This window comes from Papio anubis, chromosome 13, assembly GCF_008728515.1.
Source record: "Papio anubis isolate 15944 chromosome 13, Panubis1.0, whole genome shotgun sequence".
Taxonomy (NCBI): Eukaryota; Metazoa; Chordata; class Mammalia; order Primates; family Cercopithecidae; genus Papio; species Papio anubis.
Genome location: NC_044988.1, coordinates 97,239,042 through 97,262,003, shown reverse-complemented (window position 1 = coordinate 97,262,003; position 22,962 = coordinate 97,239,042). Strand labels below are relative to the sequence as shown.

At 53.4% G+C, this 22,962-nt stretch overlaps 1 protein-coding gene across 8 annotated transcripts in view; it reads left to right on the top strand.

Annotated features, from left to right (window-relative positions):
• Positions 1-4,271: 4,271 nt before the first annotated feature.
• The window catches only part of SH2D3C (SH2 domain containing 3C), a 41,745-nt gene continuing 23,054 nt past the window's right edge, over positions 4,272-22,962 (top strand). The window contains exons 1-3 of one of the 8 annotated variants that reach the window (XM_021927624.2): positions 4,272-4,458; positions 8,180-8,657; positions 21,068-21,107. In XM_021927624.2, the coding sequence (XP_021783316.2) occupies positions 4,422-4,458; positions 8,180-8,657; positions 21,068-21,107 (555 nt within the window). In that variant the 5' untranslated portion in view covers positions 4,272-4,421. Of the gene's footprint in view, positions 4,459-8,179; positions 8,658-11,216; positions 11,525-20,280; positions 20,594-21,067; positions 21,108-22,962 lie in introns of those variants that run through there. The other 7 variants (XM_021927625.2, XM_021927620.2, XM_021927621.2 and 4 more) reach the window with 7 other exon arrangements.

The window sequence follows — 22,962 nt, the reverse complement described above, 5'->3', positions numbered from 1 at the left end:
ACACGATGAAACCCTGTCTCTAATAAAAATACAGAAAATTAACCGGGCATGGTGGTGCCTGTGATCCCAGCTACCCAGGAGGCCAGAGGCAAGAGAATCACTTGAGCCCAGGACGGGGAAGTTGCAGTGAGCTGAGATTGGGCGACTGCACTCCAGCCAGGGCAACAAGAGCGAAACTCCGTTTCCAATTAATCAATCACAGAAGTTCTGCCCACACTAGCCAGGAACTGACTCAGTGCCTGGCCTGGGGCTGACTTATGTTGTCTCCCTGAAACTCTCCATCACCCCTATTAGGAGGTTGCTATTACTAGACCCAAGTTACAAAAGGGGAAATTGAGGCCCAGATTGGTGTGGCCTGCCCCAGGCTCCACAGCCAGGAAGCTATGAAGCTGGGATTCAAAGCCAGGTCTCTTTACTCTTAAAGCCCACGGTCATTTGCCATCAGCCCACACTGTCCCCAGTGTCAGATCAGCTGAGGGGGAAGCATGATCCAGTCCTCATATGGAAGGGGCCCTGGCCTCTCTCAGAAGGCTTCAGGTCTGTTTGGAATATGCAAATAAGGACACAAGGGAATTAAATCAAAATTATACCCTTGGTATAAATATTTTATTTCACTGCCATGAGATCATGTAAGGGATGTTATATTCTGTTTTACTGATGGGGAAAAAAAAGAGAGAGGCTCAGAGAGGTGACATGACTTGCCCAAGGTCATGGAGGTGGGGATTGAACCCAGAATTTATGGGTCTGATGCCTTTGACGATGAAGTTTAAGGTCTCCAACTCTTCATGGTACCTGCCCTGTCCGTGAGCCTGTCTTCTCCGTCCTCTCCATAGGCCCCCACCACACTGTCCCTGCTTGAGTCACAGACTGAGGAAGAGGGGCAAGGATAGGGGACAGAAGTGAGAGCAGGCGGCTGGGTGCCACGGCTCACGCCTGGAATCCCAACACTTTGGGAGGCTGAGGCTGGAGGATCACCTGAGATCAGGAGTTTGAGACCAGCCTGAGCAACATAGTGAAACCCCGCCTCTACTAAAAAATAAATAAATAAATAGCCGGGCGTGGTGGGGCACGCCTGTAATCTCAGCTACTAGGGAGGTTGAGGCAGGAGAATTCCTTAAACCCAGAAGGCGGAGGTTGTGGTGCTAAGATAGCACCACTGAACTCTAGCCTGGAGCTTCTTTTTTTTTTTAATTGAGATGGAGTCTCGCTCTGTCCCTCAGGCTGGAGTACAGTAGCGCGATCTTGGTTCACGGCCAGCTCCGCCTCCCGGGTTCACGCCATTCTCCTGCCTCAGCCTTCCCAATAGCTGGGACTACAGGCGCCCGCCACCACGTCCCACTAATTTTTTTTGTATTTTTAGTAGAGACGGGGTTTCACTGTGTTAGCCAGGATGATCTCAATCTCCTGACCTCGTGATCCGCCTGCCTCAGCCTCCCAAAGTGCTGGGATTATAGGCGTGAGCCACCGCGCCCGGCCAGACCTTTTTTTTTTTTAAGTTTCTGTCTGTAGTTTTTTTAAGACTCTGTCAAAAAAAAAAAAAAAAAAAAAGAAAAAGAAAGAAATGAATTCAGGGATCCTAGGGCCCTATAGCCTCAAGCCAACCTGGAGGGATCCCAAGAAGGTAAAAGCCTGAGGCAGGTGGGGCCAGCCTGAGCAAAAGGCCTGGAGGTCGGAAAGCACTCAGGGATGTTCAGGGCAGGGCAAGCCGAAGAGCTCCCGCAGGACAGCCACCCGCCAGCAGGTCCTCGGCTGCACTCCTAACGGCCACTCCAGGCAGCACAAAGGGGGCTCTGAGCTCAGCGGAGCCACCACACTGAGCCCTATTCATTCTCCTAGGGGTGCCAGAAACTGCCCTGGCGCCCGGGCCAAGAGCAGACGGGCCCCAGCACTGACGAGGTGCCTCTGCCGCAGCAACACAGCATCTCTGTGGTTGGGATTCCCAGGTCTCATGCCTTGTGCGTGCCTGTCAGGATTCCCTGTCCTGTGCCAATCTGCCCCTTATCTGTGCCTATCTCTCAGCAACCACAGCCAGGGCTTGCGGAGGCTGGACCTGCGTTTGCCTCTCTCGCCCTCCCAACAACCCAAGGAAGTGGGGGCTGCGGTGGGTGCATTTCACAGATGAGGAAACTGTGGCCCAGAGAGGCAAAGTGTCTTGTGCGGGATCACATAGCAAGTCAGGAGCAGGCCTGGCCAGGAAGCAGCATAGCCTTGGCAGCTAACCCAAGTCACACTGCAACCCCCTCCCAGGAGAGAAGCTGGGGACTTACCTTCTTTTTTTTTTTTTTTTTTTTTTTGAGTCGGAGTCTCGCTCTGTTGCCCACTGGGAGTGCAGTGGCGCCACCCTCGGCTCACTGCAAGTCTTCCCGGCTCACTTCATTCTCCTGCCTCAGCCTCCTGAGTAGCTAGACTACAGGCTACCACACTCATAGCTAATTTTTTATTTTTATAGAAACGGGGTTTCACCAAGTGGTCTCATCTCCTGACCTTAGGATCCCGCCTCACTGGCCTCCCCAGTAAAGTGCTGCTGGGATTACAGGCGTGCGGAGCTTAACTGCTACCGGGCGGACTTACCTTCTATCTTCCGCTAGGGGATACCAGCCGGGGAGTTAGGACACTTGGTTGTCGGTCTGTCCATTGTCTGCCTCTGCTTTTTTTTTTTTGTTTTGAGACGGAGTCTTGCTCTGTCGCCCAGACTGGAGTGCAGTGGCACGATCTCGGCTCACTGCAACCTCTGCCTCCCTGGTTCAAGCAATTCTCCTGCCTTAGCCTCCCAAGTAGCTGGGATTACAGGCGCCCGCCACCATGCCCAGCTAATTTTTGTATTTTTAGCACAGACAGGGTTTCACTATGTTGATCAGGCTGGTCTCGAACCCCTGACCTCGTGATCCACCCACCTGGGCCTCCCAAAGTGGTGGGATTACAGGCGTAAGCCACCGCGCCTGGCCCTTTTTTTTTTTTTTTTTTTTTTGAGATAGGGTCTCCCTCTGTCACCAGGCTGGAGTGCAGTGGTACAATCTTGGCTCACTGCAACTTTTGCCTCCCTGGTTCAAGCAATTCTCCTGCCTCAGCCTCCCGAGTAGCTGGGGATACAGGTGCACACCACCACACCCGGCTAATTTTTTAAAATGTATTTTTAATAGAGACGAGGTTTCACTATGTTGGCCAGGCTGTGCTCGAACCCCTGACCTCAGGTGATCCACCCGCCTCCGCCTCCCAAGATGCTGGGATTGTAGGTGTGAGCCACCATGCCCGCCCTGGGGCTGTTACTGTTAATGGAGGATGCAGGAAATGCCCTATCAGATGGCAGTGGACTCCTCTCACAGCGTGGGTTGCCATCCTGGGGTCCAAGATAAAATGCCGAAACCCTGCAGGTTGGCTGCATACCTCCCACTTCTCCCCATTCTAGAAATCAGGTGACTGAAGCTTCGGAGGTGGAAGTAGCTGGGATTGGAAGCCCTGGGTCTTGGGCCCCGCCCCAAGCCCCAGCAGCTGCTGACACCCTTTGCAGATGTTCAGGATGACCATGGAGGGGAGGTTGCATTTCCTCATCTTGGTCTGCCCACCTGAGCCTGCACACACGGTAAGTTTGTAGTGTGGAAAGGCACCAGCCCATGGGTTAAGGGGCCTAGAAGGGAGAGTTGTGACCCGGTCTGGGCCAGCAACCAGCTGTGTTACCTGGGGGAATCTCTCTGCCTCTCTGTGCCTCGGTTTCACCATCTCTGTCCAGTGGGTACAGTGGACCACATGATGACATCTCCCTGATAGCTTGGAAAGCGGTGACTGTGCTTTGGTAGGCACCGATTCTGTGCCAGGCCCTACACTAACGGCTGAAGCTGGTGAAGTGAGCATTGCAAGTACCCCCGGTTCACAGGGAGGACACACCGTGGCAAAATGGCCAGCCAAGAGTGGAACTTGGGTCTGGGTGGCCCAGAGTCCACAGGCCTGATCACAGCTCTTTCCAATCTGCGGCTGCCAGTCCCTCTCCTGGGTAGAGAGGCTGAGAAGCAACTGCCCTGCACACAGGCCTGACTCCCCTCACCTTCCCAGCCCGACGGCCAGGCCCCCTGATAGCTGTTGGCAGGTCCCCAGCGGCCCCCAGCCCACTGGGCTCTGTTCCCAGAGCCTGCGGCCTGCTCCTTAGACCTTCCAGGTCCCACGGGCTTGCGGTCTGCCCCCTGCCCCTGCTGCTGAGGCCAAGGAGGCGGCCCACAGGGGCTGGGGCTAGGAGAGGCCCCAGCCCCCGCCCCCTGCGGAGAGGGTGGGGAGGGTGGAGCTGTGGGAGTTTCACTGGTTTAAAAATACACAGAGGAAGCGAGTGAGAGAAAGGGGAAGGGGAGGTGGGAGAGGCACCTCAACTTTGATGTCCAGAGCCTTGAGCAGCCACTCGAAAGCTGGCCAAGGGCTTCACACAACTTGCCAAGATGACAGAGGGGACCAAGAAGACCAGCAAAAAGTTCAGTGAGTGCGGGGTGCCGTCTTCACTGTCCTCCATCCCTGGCTGTCCTCTGGGCCTCTCTCTGCATCTGTTTCTTCATCACTGTCTTCATTTCCGTTTCTCTCTCTCTCTCACTGTTTTACTTTTTTTGTTTTTTACCTTTGGACGCCAGTGTCTCTGTCACCCAGGCTGGGGTGCAGTGGCACAATCTCGGCTCACTGCAGTCTTGACCTCCCAGGCTCAAGTGATCCTCCCACCTCAGCCTCTTAAGTAGCTAGGCAAGTAGTTAGGACTCCAGGCACAATTTAACTTTTTTTTTTGGCTGGGTGCGGTGGTGGCTCACGCCTGTAATCCCAGCACTTTGGGAGGCCGAGGCCAGGGGATCACCTGAGGTCAGGAGTTCGAGACCAGCCTGGCCAATGTGGTGAAACCCATCTCTACTAAAAATACAAAAAATTAGCCGGGTGTGGTGGCAAGCACCTGTAATCCCAGCTACTCAAGAGGTTGAGGCAGAAGAAACGCTTGAACCCGGGAGGTGGAGATTGCAGTGAGATTGCACCACTGCCCTCCAACCTGGGCGACACAGCAAGACTGCATCTCAAAAAATAAGTAAATATAAAAAAATAAGTAAACAATAAAATTGATTTTTTGTTTTTTTTGTAGAGTCCGGGGTGGGGTCTCACTTTGTTGCCCAGGCTGGTCTCGATCTCCTGGGCTCAAGCGATCCTCCTGTTTCCAGCCTTGTTTCTCTTTCTCTTTGTCCATCACTGTCTCTCTGCAGACGTCTCTGCTTCTGGGCGTCCCCGTGGCTTTCTAGCTGTCATTCTGGCCCAGCATCTCTCTCTCTCTCTCTCTGACTCATTGACTTCGTTCTCCATCTCTGTGCTTCTCTTGTCTCTGTCTCTTTGTCTCCCCACCATGTCTCTCGATCTCTGCAGTCCACTGTGTCTCTGGCTGTCTCTGACCTCGCAGTTGGGCAGGGGAGGCCTTCGCACACTCCATTGCCTGCCCACAGGCCTGGGCTTACGTGGGATCCCAGGTGGGGAGTTGGGGCTGTGGGATGGGGTGTCAGTGATCCCAGGTGGGGAGCACAAGTGCAGGGGATGGAGAGGTGTCAGAATCCCAGTGAGCATAGGCAGCAGGGGATGGGGTGTAATGGGATCCCAGGTGGGGAGTTACTGGGGCGGGGATGGGGGTGTCATGGGATCCCAGGTGGGGAGTTACTGGGGCGGCAGGGGGATGGGGGTGTCCTGGGATGCTGTCCCACATTCCCAACAGCAGTGAGGCTGGGAGCCGACATTTGGGTAGGGAAAGAGCCCAGAGCTACTAGAACCAGGCTCCAGGGTGAGGGGCCACACTGGCCCACTGCTCTGTTTTCCTGTGTCTGTCCTTCCCAGTCCCAGCAAACTTTTTCTGTCTCCTGATTCCTTTGATCTGACCCCACCAGGGTGGGGGACAGGTGGTGTAAAGGGCAGCGATTATGACTGCATTTCCCAGAGGGCAATGCTGAGGCCCGGAGACTTGCCTGAGGTCACACTGGCTATTGAGCAGGGCCCAATCCCAGACCCTGGACTCTGGGCCTCAGTTTCCCTCCCGGCCCCCACTATCTCCTCCAAACGCCTGGTGCCCAGGAGGCAAAACCAATGATGCTGAGAAAGAAGGTGGTTGGGGGTCCTCCCTCTGGCCACTGATGCAATTTCCACCCCCACCGCATGCAGCGGAAGGGCAGAGCGGCCACATTTGCGACCACGTTTCTCGGGAGACCAAGGCAATAACCAAATGGGGCCAGCAGGGCTCGGACACAAACCCCTGAGCACTGACCCAGCTGTGCCGAGCCCTTGGTCTGTGTCCAGGCTCAGCTGTGGCCTTGCTGTGTGACCCTGGGGGAGTCCCTCCCCATCTCTGGACCTCAGTTTCCTCCCTTGTCAACTGGGGGCATCCTACCTGCATCCCAGCACGGGTGCGAGCAGCTGAGGAGGTGGAGGATGCTGAGGACGTGGAAAATGCTAGAGTTTTTCCTTTTTGCTCATCTGGGGGCTATGGGGAAGTCAGTTGGTGGTGGCTGTGAGAAGGGACAGTCCCACAGCTGAGGGCAGGGGTAGGGAACTCACATGCACCCCTGTGGAAACCAGGAGATGGTATCACCCCAGCCGTTCCTCTTGAGTCTGGAGCTGGGCTCAGCTGACAGGAAGGAGAGAACCACAGACAGTGCGACCCTTAGGCTCGCAACAACCCCCTCCTCATTCCACCCCCACCCCAGGTGCACAGAGGCTGGCTGGAACACGCCCCAACCCCCGATACGAGCACAAAACACGCATACCTGCTCCACCTACCAGCAGCGTGACCTCAGTTCATTACACTGCTCTCAATCTCAATTTTCACATCTGGAAAATGGGAATTAAACTGTGTCACCGAGTTATGCTGAGAATTCTTGCAGCACATGTTTGGCAGATGCAGAATCATTTTCAGAAATTTTAAAATTATTATTGTCAGTGGCTGGGCACGGTGGCTCACCCCTGTAATCCCAACACTTTTGGAGGCTGAGGTGGGTGGATCCCTTGAGGTCAGGAGTTTGAGACCAGCCTGGCCAACCTGGTGAAACCCTGTCTCTACTAAAAGTACAAAAATCAGCCGGGCGTGGTGGCACTTGCCTGTAATCCCAGCTACTCGGGAGGCTGAGGCAGGAGCATCGCTTTAACCCAGGAAGCGGAGGTTGCAGTGAGCCAAGATTGCACCAGTGCACTCCAGCCTGGGTGACAGAGCGAGACCCTGTCTCAAAAGAAAAAATAATAAATAAATAATTATTACTATTAGAGACAGGTTCTTGCTCTGTTGCCCAGACTGGAGTGCAGTGGTGCCATCATAGTGCACGGCAACCTTGAACTCCTGGGCTCAAGCCATCCTCCTGCCTCAGCCTCCCAACTAGCTGGGATTACAGGCACACACCAGCATATCCAGCTAATTTTATTTATTTATTTATTTATTTAGAGATGGAGTCTCACTCTTATCGCCCAGGCTGGAGTGCAATGATGCAATCTCGGCTCACTGCAACCTCCACCTCCAGGGTTCAAGTGATTCTCCTGCCTCAGCCTCCCAAGTAGCTGGGATTACAGACATGCACCACCACGCCTGGCTAACTTTTGTATTTTTAGTACAGACAGGTTTTCACCATGTTGACCGGGCTGGTCTCAAACTCCTGACCTCAGGTGATCCACCTGCCTCAGCCTCCCAAAGTGCTGGGATCACAGGCGTGAACCACAGCACCTGGCCTTACTTTTTTATTTTTTGTAGAGACAGGGTCTTGCTATGTTGTCCAGGCTGGTCTCGAACTCCTGACCTCAGGTGATCCACCCGCATCAGCCTCCCAAAGTGCTGGGATTACAGGCGTGAGCCACCATGCCTGGCCTAAGTTTTTCTTTAATTCTCACATTGCCCTAGGAGGTAGGTGTTGGAATCTCTATTTTACTGATGTGGAGAATGAGGTTCAGCTCAGAGAGGTCAAGTGACTTGCCTAAGGTCACACAGCTAGGATGTGAAAGAGCAGGAATTCAAGTCCAGGACTATGTGATCCCAAAGCTCCCATCTTATACCACTTCCAGGGGTGTGTTAACAATTAGAAGGGGTATCCAGGAAGCCCCCAGCCCTCTTTAGCCCCTCACCGAGTGAAACTGCAGGAATTGTTCATTATTATTACTGATGTTGACATTGTCATTACCTTCTTTTCCTTCCCTTCCCCTCTGCTAGAGTTCTTCAAGTTCAAGGGCTTTGGGAGTCTCTCCAACCTCCCTCGGTCCTTCACTCTGAGACGATCCTTAGCTCCCATCAGTAGGCAGTCCCATTTGGAGCCTGACATCTTTGAAGCCACGCAGGATGACATGGTGACGGTGCCCAAGAGTCCCCCAGCCTATGCCCGCTCCAGTGACATGTACAGCCACATGGGCACCATGCCTCGCCCCAGCATCAAGAAAGCACAGAACTCACAGGCTGTCCGGCAGGCCCAGGAGGTGGGTCCCAAGCCCAACCTGGTACCCCGAGGTGTACCCGACCCCCCAGGCTTGGAGGCAGCCAAGGAGGTGATGGTGAAGGCCAATGGCCCTCTAGAGGACATCCCAGCAGTGGAACCCAACCCTTCAGCAGTGGAGGTAGACCCCATCAGAAAGCCTGAGGTCCCCACAGGAGACACAGAAGAGGAGAGACCTCCCAGGGACGTGCACTCAGAAAGGTAGGTGCCTAGGGACTGGTTGGGACCTGCAGGGATGGCTTCTGTTTTTTTTTTCTTTTCTTTTCTTTTTTTCTTTTTGACACAGAGTGTTGCTCTGTCTCTCAGGCTGGAGTGCAGTGGTATGATCCTGGCTCACTGAAACCTCTGCCTCCCGGGTTCAAACGATTCTCCTGCCTCAGCCCCCTGAGTAGCTGGGACTACAGGCTCCAGGCACCACGCCCGGCTAATTTTTGTATTTTTAGTAGAGACAGGGTTTCACCATGTTGGCCAGGCTGGCCTCGAACTCCTGACCTCAGGTGATCTGCCCGCCTTGGCCTCCCAAAGTGCTGGGATTACAGGCATGAGCCACCACGCCTGGGCTTCTTTTAAACCCAGTACACATCTGGGTTAAAAAGAAAAAAACCTACACATTGACCAGGTGCTTACTGTAGACCAGGCACTGTGATAAACCCTTTACTTGTAATTAGCAAAATAAAACTGGCAAGGCGAGACTGTTACCGTTTCCATAGGACAGATGAGGAAGCTGAGATTCACATGGTAATGTCATCTGCCTCAGTCAGGGTGCACATTTGCTAATGACAAAGCCAGCATGTGAACCGAGACCCCCCTGCCTCCAAAGCCCCAGTCAGCCTCTAGCACGGGCCCTCAGCTGCTGGATGGATCCTAAACCCAGTCACTAGATCCCTGCCCTGAATCCCCTCACCCAAATCGTCACCATTAGTTCTGCTGGACAATACCTCCACCTAGTCTAGAAAACCATTTGATTTGTTAGCTTAGTTTGGTTATAGGGTGAGTTGAGTTCATGCAAAAATACAAATTGTGATAATAGGACAATAGCTCCCATTTAGTAAGCATTTTTACTGGGTATCAGAACAAATATCTCCCTGAAAACTCAGTAGAAGATTCAGTCATTAAGGCTGGGTGCGGTGGCTCATGCCTGTAATCCTAGTATTTTGAGAGGCTAGGAGTTTGAGACCAGCCTGGCCAACATGGTGAAACCCCATCTCTACTAAAAATACAAAAACTAGCAGGGCGTGGTGGCATGTGCCTGTAATCCCAGTTACTTGGGAGGTGGAGGCATGAGAATTGCTTGAACTCGGGAGGTGGAGGTTGCAGTGAGCCGAGATCATGCCACTGTGCTCCAGACTCGGCGACAGAGCAAGACTCACTCTCGGAAAAAAAAAAAAAAAGATTCAATTATTAGCCCCATTTACAGATTGGGAAACTGAGACTCAACCAAGGTTACACAGAGCTGGGATTTGAGCAGAATCTGCTTGCCTCCAGAGGCTGCACACTTATGTACCACATTGGACTCACCACCTTCTCAACCCTAGGGCCATGTCTTTCACATCCCGGGAGACCCCTCAATCCCAGCCAAAGGCATCCCCAACTTTTCAATCCTTAGAACCTTTGTATCAACCACACCAGTCACATGTGCCTGTCGAAAGAAAGAAAAAAAGTCAGTTGGCCAGGCGCAGTGGCTCATGCCTGTAATCCCAACACTTTGAGTGGCCGAGATAGGCGGATCACGAGGTCAGGAGTTTGAGACCAGCCTGGCCAAAGAGACCAGCCCGACCAACATGGTGTAACCCTATCTCTACTAAAAATACAAAAATTAGCCGGGCGTGGTGGCGCACACCTGTAATCCCAGCTACTCGGGAAGCTGAGGCAGGAGAATTGCTTGAACCTGGGAGGCAGAGGTTGCAGTGAGCCAAGATCGCGCCATTGCACTCCAGCCTGGGTGACAGAGCGAGACTCCAACTCAAAAAAAAAATAAATAAATGAAAAGCCAGCTGAGCAAAAGTAATTGTAGGGCCAGTTCTGGGACCTTTCTTTCTTTCTTTCTTTCTTTCTTTTTCTGGTAACTTTCTTGAGCAGCTTTTTCCTGAGACACCAAGCACAGCCTCTGTCTCTGAGCTGTAATTGCCTAGACCCCTGATCAGCGAAGAGGACCATGTAAAGGGGTAGAATGAATCCAGTCCAGATTCTGCCTCTTACTGGCTGCATGAGTGGACAAATCTGCTCCTCTCTTGGAGCCTCAGTTTCTCATCTGATAAATGAACATAACAATAGCGCCTACCTGGTCGGGTTGTGGTGAGGATTCAAGAATAACATACCTGTAAAATCTCAACACAGTGGCTGGCATGCTGCACTCAGTAAATGGGAACGCTATCTTTACGATTAATAGAACTCATGTTTTTCCACTATCTCTGGCTGCCTTCTGCCATCCCCTCCTACATTCGCCCTCATTCGGGAGTAGAGGACCAAGGATTGTATGTAGGGGAGAGGGCTGGATGATGGGTCCTGGGGCGTTCTAAGGCATCCCAAGGTATGAGACTGCACCAGAGGCCTGGCCCCTCCCACTCAGGGAAGCCGAGTTTCGCGGGAGCAGGGCGGGGCGGGGTGGGGCGAGGCGAGGCGGAGTTGAGGGCGTGTATAGGGGCGTGGCCTAACCCAGGCTGCGCGGAGAGCTGTTCGGGGAGCGAGCTTCGGTGCCTGGCGGGCGAGGTGGAGGGGTGTGCTAGGGGGCGCGGCCTTCCCAACACGGACTGATGGGGAGGGGGCGGAGCGAGACCGGAGGCGGAGCGAGACCGGAGGCGGAGGGCCGTGTCCGAGGCGGGGAGCGTCCTTCCCTGCCTGTGGAGTAGGCGGTGGAGCCGGGCCAGGCAAGGAGCGCAGGGGCGTGTCTGGGGGGCGTGGTCTACAGGTCAGTCTCCGCCCCCGGAATCCGGCACTGAACTCCGCAGCCCCGTGGCCTGAGAAAGGCGGGAGCCGCTGAGCTTAGGAGGTCCCCGGGCTGCAGGCGGCGACAGCGGGGGAAGCATGACTGCTGTGGGCCGAAGGTGCCCCGCGCTGGGGTCCCGAGGGTGAGTGACCGAGCTGGGCCTGAGGAGGGCCAGCGGGGAGCAGGAGAGGTCGAAGGAGGAAATCTGCACCCCTGGGGCAACTGACAAATTTGAGGGTGGGGTTAGCATCAGGGACTTTTCTAAGCCAGCTTTCTTTGGGTGTAATTTTATCACCGCAGGTCAGGCATCTGCTTATCTACTCTACACAACAGCTCCAGGAGAGAGGTACTATTATCACCCCCATTTTATAGATGAGGAAAGAAAGACTTGCCTGCCGCGTTTGACACAGCCGGTGAGCGTCAGAATCAGGGTTTAATCCCAGCTTCCTGGCCCATGCTTTTAACACCTGGGCAACACATCCCTCTCCAGCAGGGCTAGGGCCTCTGAGAATGGCAAGTCCAGGACCCAGCCCAAGCCTTCTTGCTCTGTGGACAGAGCCCTGGTGGGCCTAGCAGTGCTTCTGGCATCATGCTTAGCCAGGAGCTGACCAAGGAAATGGAGAGACTCTTGCCCTCCAGCATCTGGAGTGTCCCAAGGAGGATGGGGTTAGCAGACCAGATTGAGCCCTCTTCTGGTGCCCCGGGACCCAGTGCTCTATCTGCACTGGTGGCTCACGGTTGAACATTCCTTCCAGAAGTCTCTGAACCTCAGCCCTGTGCCCTGGAGTTGGGGGAGCAGTCTGGTCCGTGAGATCTCAGATTAGCCCTGCCCCACTCTGGTCCTCAGTCTCCCCAGTGGTTCAGATGGGCCTGAGATGGTCTCGGAGGATCCATCCAGTTTGGGGAGGAGGACATTAGGGAAATGCTAGTGAGCAAGTTCGGGGGCCCTGTTCCTGAGTGTCTAGAGGAGGCTGTCCCAGGCCTAAGCTGGGGAGACTGTCCCTCCCCCACCCCTGGGGAGGCAGGGTGCACCTGGAGCAGAAGGAAGGAAGGGGAAAAGGTGAGGCTGCAGGGGTTTCCTGGTGTCCTGTTCCCTGCTGAGATCATAGGGATGAAGAGGAAGGAGGGAGGAGGGACCTTTAGCTCCCCCCTCAAAAAAAAAGAAAGCACCAGCCTAGCCTACCTCCCAAGGACCCTCAGTCTTCTGCAGGTCCCAGAGAGGCACCCTCGCTCCTCAATCCATCTTACAGAGGAGGAAGCACAAGCCTGGAGAGGGACAGGAAGCCCCAGCACTCCCTACCCCATGCCCACCCACACTGGAATTGTCAGGCGAGGGTCCCACCAGGCATGATCACCAGCTGACAGCAAGTGAGCACCTGACAGGTGTTGTCTAGCTCATGGGGCCTGTGAAGTGGGAGCCTCTACTTGCTCCATTTTGCCAGTGAGGAGACTGAGGCTCAGAGAGGGGAAGGGACTCTCCTGGGGTCACAGAGAAATTGGGTGTCAGGCCTGACTCTTTGATCCCAGGCCTGACTAGCTCCTAAGCCCAAGCTCTTAACCACTAGGTCATATTTCCCCTCCTGCAAGTAAAGATCTCAAAGCTTTTTCTTTTCTTTTCTTTCTTTCTTTATTTTTTTTTTTGGAGATGGAGTTTCACTCTTGTTGTCCAGGCTGGAGTGCAATGGCATGATCTCGGCTCTCTGCAACCTCCGCCTCCTGGGTTCAAGCATCTCTCCTGCCTCAGCCTCCCGAGTAGCTGGGATTACAGGCATGTGCCACCACGCCTGGCTAATTTTTTTTTTTTTTTTTGTACTTTTAGTAGAGACGGAGTTTCTCCATGTTGGTCAGGCTGATCTCGAACTCCTGACCTCAGGTGATCTGCCTGCCTCTGCCTCCCAAAATGCTGGGATTACAGGCGTGAGCCACCGTGCCCAGCCAGCTTTTTCTACCATTATTTCAAATGACTTCCCATGACCCCCTGGAAAGGAACCCATTTTGCAGATGAAGACATTGAGATTTTTGTGAGGCTAATAACTTGCTTGAGGTGATGCAGTCAGTTGAGTTGGAATGATATTCATTTTCATATTGACTGAGGTACAGCTATGCCTCAGACACTGTTCTAGGTTCTGGGAGATAGCGGTGAGCATGGCAGACAAAACCCTGCCCTCAGGGAGTTCCCATTCCAGGGCAGGGGAGACAGATGATAGACAAGATAAATGAGTTCTGTGGTCGACTAGAAGAGAAAAGACTTATCGAGAAAATTTAAAATCCGCTCTAGAATTGGTTGGCGAAAGCAGGGAGTGGCTGGCGGTGCCAATTTAAGAAGATTAACCAGAAAGAAAGGCTCAGTGAGGAAGTGACATTTGAACAAAGGAGACGAAGGGACAGACCCTCTTACTGTCTGGGAAGGAGCACACCAGGCCCAGGGAACAGCAAGTATAAAGGCCCTGAGGTGGCATGTTTGGGGAACAGCAGAGACCAGTGTGGCTGGGGCAGAGCAAGGTGGGGAGGACAGGGAGGAGTGGTCTGGGAGGCTGGGATGGAAATGGGCACAGATAACATAGGGCCTGGAAGGGCCCAGCGAGGACCTGGCTTTGGCTCTGAGCAAAACGGGAGCCATTGCTGGCCTTGAACAGCGACACGCTCCACTGTGACTTATGTTTTTAAAAGACCTTTTTTTAGGAGGATCTTTTCTGTGTTTGATATCTTTTTGAGACAGGGTCTCATTCTGTTGCCTAGGCTGGAGTGCAGTGGCTCGATCATAGCTTGTGGCAGCCTCGAACTTTTAGGATAATCTGATTGCTGTTCTGTGTCGCATTTTAGTGCCTCATCTGAGTGTCCTTTGCCTCCCACCTGGAGATCCAAGCTCTGACCCTCACTCCCAAGGGGCTGTTTGGAAGGAAACGGAGACTTGAGAACCAGGGATACCCTGTGTTGCCCCTGCCACAGACCTGGTGCCAGGCACTGAAAACAGGCCAGGATACTCCCCCACCCCCCACCCCATTTCCTTTTGGAATGTTGATTCTGGTCCAAGAGTTCCCAACTCTCCCCAGAGTCCCACGACCCTCTCGGCCCTGCAGGGTGACGTCAGCTGCCGGGCATCTGGTAGCGATTACCCACCAGGGGAGGGGGTCGTGGTGGGCCCCGTCTGTGCAGCCTCTTCAGGCTCTGGGAGGCTGGTCCTTGTCTTCCGAAGGGGCCCAGCTGCTCCTGGCTCTCATTTCCTGTGGAGACTTTCTCACAGTCCTTGAGACCCCCGGACGCCTTGGGCTGTGGGAACTGGGCTGGTTTGGGAAGGATGGGCTGTTCCCCCGATCCCTAGCTGGATCCACATCCCCCCAAACCCTCAGGGGACCCTGTTGCAGGCTGCTGGACCTGTGTGGGGTGAGGGCTGGGGAGGATAGGGGTCAGGTACAGCAGAGTAGCTCAGAGGCCTACTGACTGTGTGGCTTTGAGCAAGTCCCTTTTCCTCTCTGAGCCTTAGTTTCCCCATCAGTAAATTGGGGACAATGACAGCAGCTGCTTCATAGAGTCACTGTGAGGATGGGATATGTCAGGTAAAGCATTTATTCTGGGCTTGGCCCAAGTAAGTACCAGTAAACAGGAGCCACTCATGCTGTAGAAGGGGAAACTGAGGCCCGATGAGAGGGACTTGCCCAGAGCCACGCCACTTCCTACCTCTCAGCTGAGGGCCCGCTCAGGCTCCACCCCATTTCCTCTGCCTGACATTGGTTCTGGGCTCTGGTTGAAATGTTATTTTTTTGTTTGTCTGTTTCTTTGCCTTCCCTCTCTAGCTTTTCCTCCTCTCCACCCAGAAATGGCTCCCAATATCTGGGGGCGGGGGGGGGTCCACCCATGTAAGGAACAGAGCAGAGAATTAGACATCAGGCCAACTGGTTCTAGTCTGAGCAGCTGCATGCCCTGGGTCAAGTTACAAGCTTCAGTTTTCTCCGCTGTAAAATGGGGCTTCGAGATCACAGGCATTCCATCAGCCGCCAGCGCTCAGTAGATGCCTTTTGTTTTCACTCTCTTCTTTGGCAGGTTTTGAGACTCGGGTGGCAGCTCTCAGGGCCCAGCATCCTCAGCTCTGCCCTGGGAAGAATGGCCTTCTCCTCACAGGGCTGTCGCCCGTCCTGAGCTCCTGCTGGACACCCCAGCCTGCTCAGGAAGACTGAGGGCTCCAGACGGTGGAGAGGGAGCAGGATGTGCTGGACACAATAGTGGCCCATCTTGGGGAGTGGGGCAGGACTAAAGCCAAGAATCGTCCCGGCAGGGAATCCCACAGGCCCCATGGCTGGTATCCTGGGCGAGATGGGGCTTTCCACCCAGCTCTCTTTGCCCAGGGCCTTTAAGGACTGAGAAGCTCAGAGCGGGCAGGTGCCTGTTGCTTCTCTGCAGTGGGTGAGTGAAGATGGGCATGAAGGAAGGAGTGAAGATGGGCGTGAAGGAAGGAAAGAGGCTGGGCACAGGGCTCACGCCTGTAACCCCAGCACTTTGGGAAGCCAAGGCAGGTGGATCACCTGAGGTCAGGAGTTCAAGACGAGCCCGGCCAACGTGGTGAAACCCCATCTCTACTAAAAATACAAAAACTGGCCGGGCATGGTGGCACGCACTTGTAGTCTCAGCTACTTAGGAGGCTGAGGCAAGAGAATCACTTGAACCCGGGAGGCGGAAGTTGCAGTGAGCCGAGATCATGACACTGCACTCCTGGGCAACAAAGCAAGACTGCATCTCAAAAAAAAAAAAAAAAAAAAAGGGAGGAAAGCAACTTCAGCCCAGCCCCCCAGGAGGGGCAGGGTGGGAGGGTGGCCGATCTTCATGGGTAGAGGCTGGGACAGCAAGAGGAGCCCCACATGGGCCAGGGAACTTGCACCCCTCCTTCTCACGCCCTTCTGGGGAGGTAGTTATACTGTGCCCACTTTACAGATGAGGAAGTTGAGCTTCAGAGAGGGAAGGCAGGGAGCCAGGGATCAGGGACAGGGGAAAAGCTGAGAGGCAGGTGGCAGAGCTTGGGGAGGTCTCCACTTGAGGACATATATCCAGGCCTCAAGGCCCAAGGGAACAGACAGGGACAGAGAGCAGACAGGCCTCTGCAGAGGACCAGGCCACCATCATGAAAGAGGGCCAGGGTGGGGCAGGACGGCAGCCTCTCCCCACCCCTTCTCCTACAGGTCCTCTGGGGGAATGTCACCCTTCCTTCTGGCCCAGGATGAAGGCCCTGAAGGTAAAGCTTAGATTTAAACATGCATTGGGGGAAAAGAAGGATAATGGGCTTTAATTACTGCTCATTAATCCAATTAATTAAGCTAATGTATGCAGTAAGTGCTATCAGTTATCAGAACAAATCAGTTAATACAGGCAGTGAAAGGGGTTGGTTATTTAAATAATTAAAGCTGATGATTAATGGGACTGATTTAGCTCAATTGTCACTATTATTTATTAATTGATTTCACCACTAATACGGCAGGAGAAGTCTCTTTTAGGTTTGTAAAATGAGGAATAAAGGAATTAATTAGTGGAGCTGAGTTTTACAAATGGATGCTTTGATTCCTGGATTTGATCATTACAATGGGAGGGAGAGTTTTCTAGAAATCCCCAAGCAAACTGAACTCTGAAGGCTGCGTAGGAATGACCAACCCTAGCCAAAAGGGAGAGAGGACATTCCAGGCAGAGGGAACAGCACGTACAAAGGCCCTGAGGCCGCAGGGGGTGGAGCTCTTTGGAGGAAGTTTGAGAAGGCCAGAGTGCAAGGAAGGGAGAAGAGAGAGAAGGGATTTGACCAGCAGAGGCTGGGTCACAGATGGCCCAGCCAGGAGGACTAGACTTTGTCCTCAGGGCTGCAGGGGGCTGCTGTGACACTCATTTACTCATTCATTCATTCATTCATTCAAAAAAATATATTTACTAAGTTCCTGATGGTTCCTAACATTGTCTAGACAGAAACATAAACCCTTGTCCTCGTGGGGTTGACATTGTAGTGAGAGGAGCTAGTCATTGCATGAGAGGAAATGTGTGCTAAGTCAGATGAGGGGTCAGGGCAAAATTAAGCAGGGAAGGGAATGTGGGAGTTGGGGAAGATCACACTTTCAGAAAGGGTGGCCAGAAGGCCTTGCTGAGCAGGGGACATTTTAGTGAAGAACTGAAGGAGGGGCTGGGTGTGGTCGCTCACACCTGTAATCCCAACACTTTGGGAGGCTGAGATGGGAGGATCGCTCCAGCCAGGAGGTCGAGGCTATGGTGGCCATGATCTCACCACTGCATCCCAGCCTAAACGATAGAGCGAGACTCTGTCTCAAAAAAAAAAAAAAGAAGAAGAACTGAAGGGCCAGGCATGGTGGCTCATGCCTGTAATCCCAGCACTTTTTGGGAGGCTGAGGCAGGCAGGTCACCTGAGATCAGGAGTTCAAGACCAACCTGGCCAACATGGCGAAACCCCATCTCTGCTAAAAATACAAAAAATTAGCCCGGCGTGGTGGTGGTCACCTATAATCCCACCTACTTGGGAGGCTGAGGCAGGAGAATTGCTTGGACACGGGAGGCGGAGGTTGCAGTCAGCCAAGATCACGCCACTGCACTCTAGCCTGGGCGATGGAGTGAGACTCCGTCTCAACAACAACAACAACAGCCAAGAGCATGAGGGAGGGAACCCAGGGGATGTCTGGAGGAAAATATTCCAGGCAGCGGGAATAGGAAGTGCAAAGACCCTGAGATGGGGCGGGGGAGATGGAGCAGCGCGGGTGAGGAGGAATGTCGTGGGCCATGAGGTCAGTGTGCAAGGCTGTTTCCAAGACCTTGGCTCTTACTGTAAGTGAAGCTGGGGGCCACGCAAGTGGGTTGGAGCAGAGGAAAGCTGTGATCTGACTTGCATTTGAACAGTACTGCTGTGGCTGCTGTGTGGGGAGAATAGGTCGCAGGGACACAGATGGAGGCAGGGAGGCCAGGGGGAGGTGGTGGTGATAGTCCAGGCAAGTGATGGTAGCAGATCGTAACTGGGCATGGTCATTGTGTCTTGGACATGTCAGAGTGTTGTAGCGCCACCCTATGGTGAGGCCATGGGGTGGAAGAGTGGCCCCAGAGCCTCAGCTTCCCTGACCTGGGCCTCTGCCCTGAGCACCCCTATAGGCTCTGGCCACCCTAGTCAGGCCTGATCTCTTGTGCAGGCACCCTGTCTCCAAGGCTCTACCCCTGTTCCAGAGCCCGAGGGGAAGTACAGGAAGCAGGAGGAAGCGCTGGGTTGATCCAGTGTCCTGGCCAATTTGTTCCCAGCAGTGGGAGGATTTCCGGGCCTGAATAGCAGGAAATGTTGGGATGGGATGCCTCACCCGGGAAGAGTGGGCGGAGGTGGATGGGGGAGGGGTCCCTACTGTAGCTCACTCCACTGCTGCTGGACAGAGAGAGCCCAAAAGCCTACTGTTGCTGGGCTGTAGCTTGAGGAACTGTGGTTGGATACCAGCTAGGGCTTTCTAGGAGAGAAGATTAGCGATGAAGAATCCTAGAATGTTAGAACACGGAGGGCTATCAGACAACGTCTCAAGGAGGAGGAGCTTTTGGCCTTAGGATTGGGGGAACCCACAATTTTATTTTTTATCTCGGCTTCCTTTTTTTTAAAAATATGAAGCTCCTGTATTTGAGGAGGTGGTCCAATATTCGACCTCCCCTCCCCATTTTGCAGATGGGAAGGCTGAGGCCTTTCTTAGCCAGAGAACCTGGGCCCAACCTAACAAAATTAATGATGACAGCGATTAACAATTAACATTGACTGTTTACTATTCATGCATCCCTTTAAGCAATATTGCTTTCTTTCAACCTCTTCTTCTTGGGTTCAAGTGATTCTCTTGCCTCAGCATCCCAAGTAACCGGGATTACAGGCGTTCGCTGCCACACCCGGCTAATTTTTCTTTAAGCAATATTTCTTGAGCTCCTGCAGGCACTATGTTGGGGACTGGGTCTCAATGGTGAATTAGACAAAGTCAACACTTTCATAAGGGCATCAGATAATTAAGTCAGCAATTAAATATAAAGTGGCCATTTCAGGCAGAAATTGCAAAAATTGAAAATAAAGTAGGATTGGGAACACAGAGTGAAGGAACGAGGGACTATTCGAGGTGGGGAGGTCAGGGAAGGCTTCTCCAAAGAGGTGACATTAAGCAAAGCCCTGAATAAAGAGGGAGGAGGGACAAGCTTCATGAAGCCCTTGGGGAAGAGCATTCCACGCAGAGGGAACAGCAAGAGCGAAGGCCCTGTGGCCGGAACAAGTTGCCAAGGAGGGTGGGGCAGAGGCAGAATAAGGGACAGGAGGTGCAAGGGAGACAGGCTGGAGAGGTGGTGGGGTGGCTGTTGGGTACCAGCAGGCCACACAGGACCTTGTGGGTTAGGGAACAGATGAGCCAATTTTTGCCTGTTTTTCTGGCATAATCATGGTACCGTCTTTACTCTTGCAAAGGAAGAAAAGTTCTGGTTTGGATGATAAATTGCACGGCCGCAGAGAGGAGTTTAGATTGTGTTCTTCTAGAGATGGGAGCCGCTGAAAGGCTGAGGATGGTGTGTGTGCCATGATCTGCTTAGGTTGTAAGCTTGGGCGCCTTCTGGTCTCAGGGCAGAAGCTGACTGTGGGTGATGAGAGTGGACACGGAGCCCGAGGGAAGGCTCCTCTGCTCCACCGGAGACACGAGGGTGGCCCCACTGTGGGGACGGGGTGGACATGCGGAGAAGATTCTGACGGTGGAGCGGCAGGATTTCCTGGTGGACTGGGTGTGGAGCTGAATGGAAGAGAAGGGGCACAAAGGACCATATGGTTTTTGGCCAAAGTGGCAGGAAAGAGGAAACTGACATCAGCTGAGCCGGGGAAGATGGGGAGGGGGCGGGGAGGAGCCACAGTTCTGCTTTGGATACAACAAGTTGGAGATAGCCTTCAGATATCCAAGGGGAGGCGTCCAGGAGGTAGTTGGGTTTCCAAGTCCGGGGATGGAGGGGCAGGTCCAGGCTGCCTGAGGGTAGGGGTAGCATTTAAGGCAGTGCAGTGCGGGGAGTGGTTCATGGTGGCCCTCAGGAGGAAGGAAGGAAAAATAGCCACCTCTGGCCTCTGGCCTCTCCAGGCTCTCCACCCTGGGGGCAGAGTCAATTCCTTAGCCCTCTAGCATCGGCAGTGGCTCCGCAGTGTGCTTGGCAGTGGCCATGACTAGGTCACTCTACCCTAGGAAGTGAGCGCAGGGTAGGAGGACAGGGGCTGATCCCCAGCCTGGGGCCCTCCAGGGTTTAGAGTCAGGGATGATGGGGGTGGGGTGGGAGGAGGGGGTGGGGAGGGCAGAGAGAAGAAGAAAACCAGGGAAGCATAGTGTCCGTAGTCCAGTGAAGACAGTGGTTCGGGAAGCAGGCTCCATAATAAGCAGGTAACGTTCATTAAGCCCTGAGTCCTCCAGTCAAAGTCATTAGGCAGAGACTGTCATTATTCCTGATTTACAGATACGAAATGCAGGCTCAGAGAGGTGAAGGGACTTGCCTAGGGGTGCACAGCTGGAAAGTGGAGGAGCCAGGCCAGCTGATAAGTGCCCCCTCCTGCCTTCAGGGTGAGCCTGCTGGGGTCCCAAGGGCCAGGTGCTGGCCCCAGGCAGGCAGGCAGGCAAGAGACTGGCATCTGGGGAGCCAAGCAGGGCTGGGGATGCTCACTTGTCTCCTCTCCTTCCAGGGCTGCTGGAGAGCCGGAGGCTGGCGGCGACTATGTGAAGGTAGGAGGGGCTGGGCCAGGGGTTGGTCAGAGGACACTGAAGGTCTCAGAGCCTGTTCCATTACGGGTGGGCAGAGCCCTTCCTCAAGCCTTGTTAGGAGCCAGACCTCACTGTGTATTCCCCGGGAGGGGAGGTTCTCGGAGTCGAGGCAGCATTTGGATCCAGTTTCATTCTCCGCACCTTCTTCCTACACCAGCCATTATTCTCTCCTGGCCCCAAACTCAGGGCATCCCAGTATTTGATATCATCTGACCCCACCCACTTGCCAGCTGGATGGGTCCCCAACAGTGTCTCTGTGTAAAGGATGCAGCCTTCCAATCCCACCCAATCTTTGTGCACCTACTGTGTGCTGTCTCTGGGAGCAGGGAGCAGGAGAGGATGACTCAGTTCTTTATCACAGATAATGGGCACAGCTCAGATTTATCCAAAGCTTAATTTATCCTGGGCACTGGGAACACTGAAATGCAGTTTTGGCAGAGCACGGTGGCTCATGCTTGTAATCCCAGCACTTTGGGAGGCCAAAGCGGGTGGATCACCTGAAGTCAGGAGCTCAGGACCAGTCTGGCCAATATGGTGAAACCCTTTGCCTACTAAAAATACAAAAAATTAGCCAGATATGGTGGTGCGTGCCTGTAATCCCAGCTACTCAGGAAACTGAGGCAGGAGAATTGCTTGAACCCAGGAGGCAGAGGTTGTAGTGAGCTGAGATTGCGCCACTGCACTCCAGCCTGGGGAAAAAAAAGCAAATGCAGTTTTGAAATAACAATGATAGTAATAATCATAATCATAAATAACATATTGAGTGCCTACTGTGTGCAGACCCTGTGCTGGCTGCTAGACACTGGAGGAGAGGCATTCTTTACATGAGAGATCTTTGATTCTCTCCCTCATCACTGGGTAGGGAGAGCCTTCTTGTGCCCATTTACGGATGGGAAACTTGAGGTCCAGAGAAGTGCAGTGACTTGCCCTGGGTCACATTACTTTTTTTTTCTTTTTTTTAAATACTGTAAATTCTGGGGTAACATGTTCATGTGCAGAACATGCAGGTTTGTTACATAGGTATACACGTGCCATGGTGGTTGGCTGCACCCATCAAGCCATGATCTACATTAGGTATTTTTCTTAATGCTCTCCCTCCCCTAGCCCCCTACCCCGCATACTTTTAATGGTGAAAACCACAATTACTTTTGCACCAACCTGATATTATGAGGAAGAACTGGGATTACACCCCGAGTTTGATGCCAGGACTATAGCCAAAGCCCTTGGCCTTCTACCCCCAGGAGCCCCCACCCTGAGCAAGGCCCTGTGCCAAGTACTGAGAATAGGCAGAGGGCAAGGAGCACCAGGCCCTGAATTCAAAGGGCTCCTGGTCCAGGTGGGACCCACGGAAGAATCATACAGTGCTTTGCGCTTGTTTTTTGCAATCCACCAGATCCAACTATTATTTTTATTATTATTTTTTAAGAGATGGGATCTGTCTCTGTCTCTCACTGCAGCCTTGTGCTCCTGGGCGCAAGCAATCCTCCCACCTTAGCCTCCTAAGTCCCTGGGACTACATGTGTGTGCCACTGCTAATTTAAAAAAAAAATTTTTTTTTTTTTTTTGAGATGGAGTCTCACTCTGTCACCCAGGCTGGAGCACAGTGCCGCGATCTCAGCTCACTGCAAGCTCCACCTCCCAGGTTCACACCATTCTCCTGCCTCAGCCTCCCAAGTAGCTGGGACTACAGGCGCCCGCCACCACACCCAGCTAATTTTTTGTATTTTTAGTAAAGACGGAGTTTCACCGTGTTAGCCAGGATGGTCTCGATCTACTGACCTCATGATCTGCCTGCCTTGGCCTCCTAAAGTGCTGG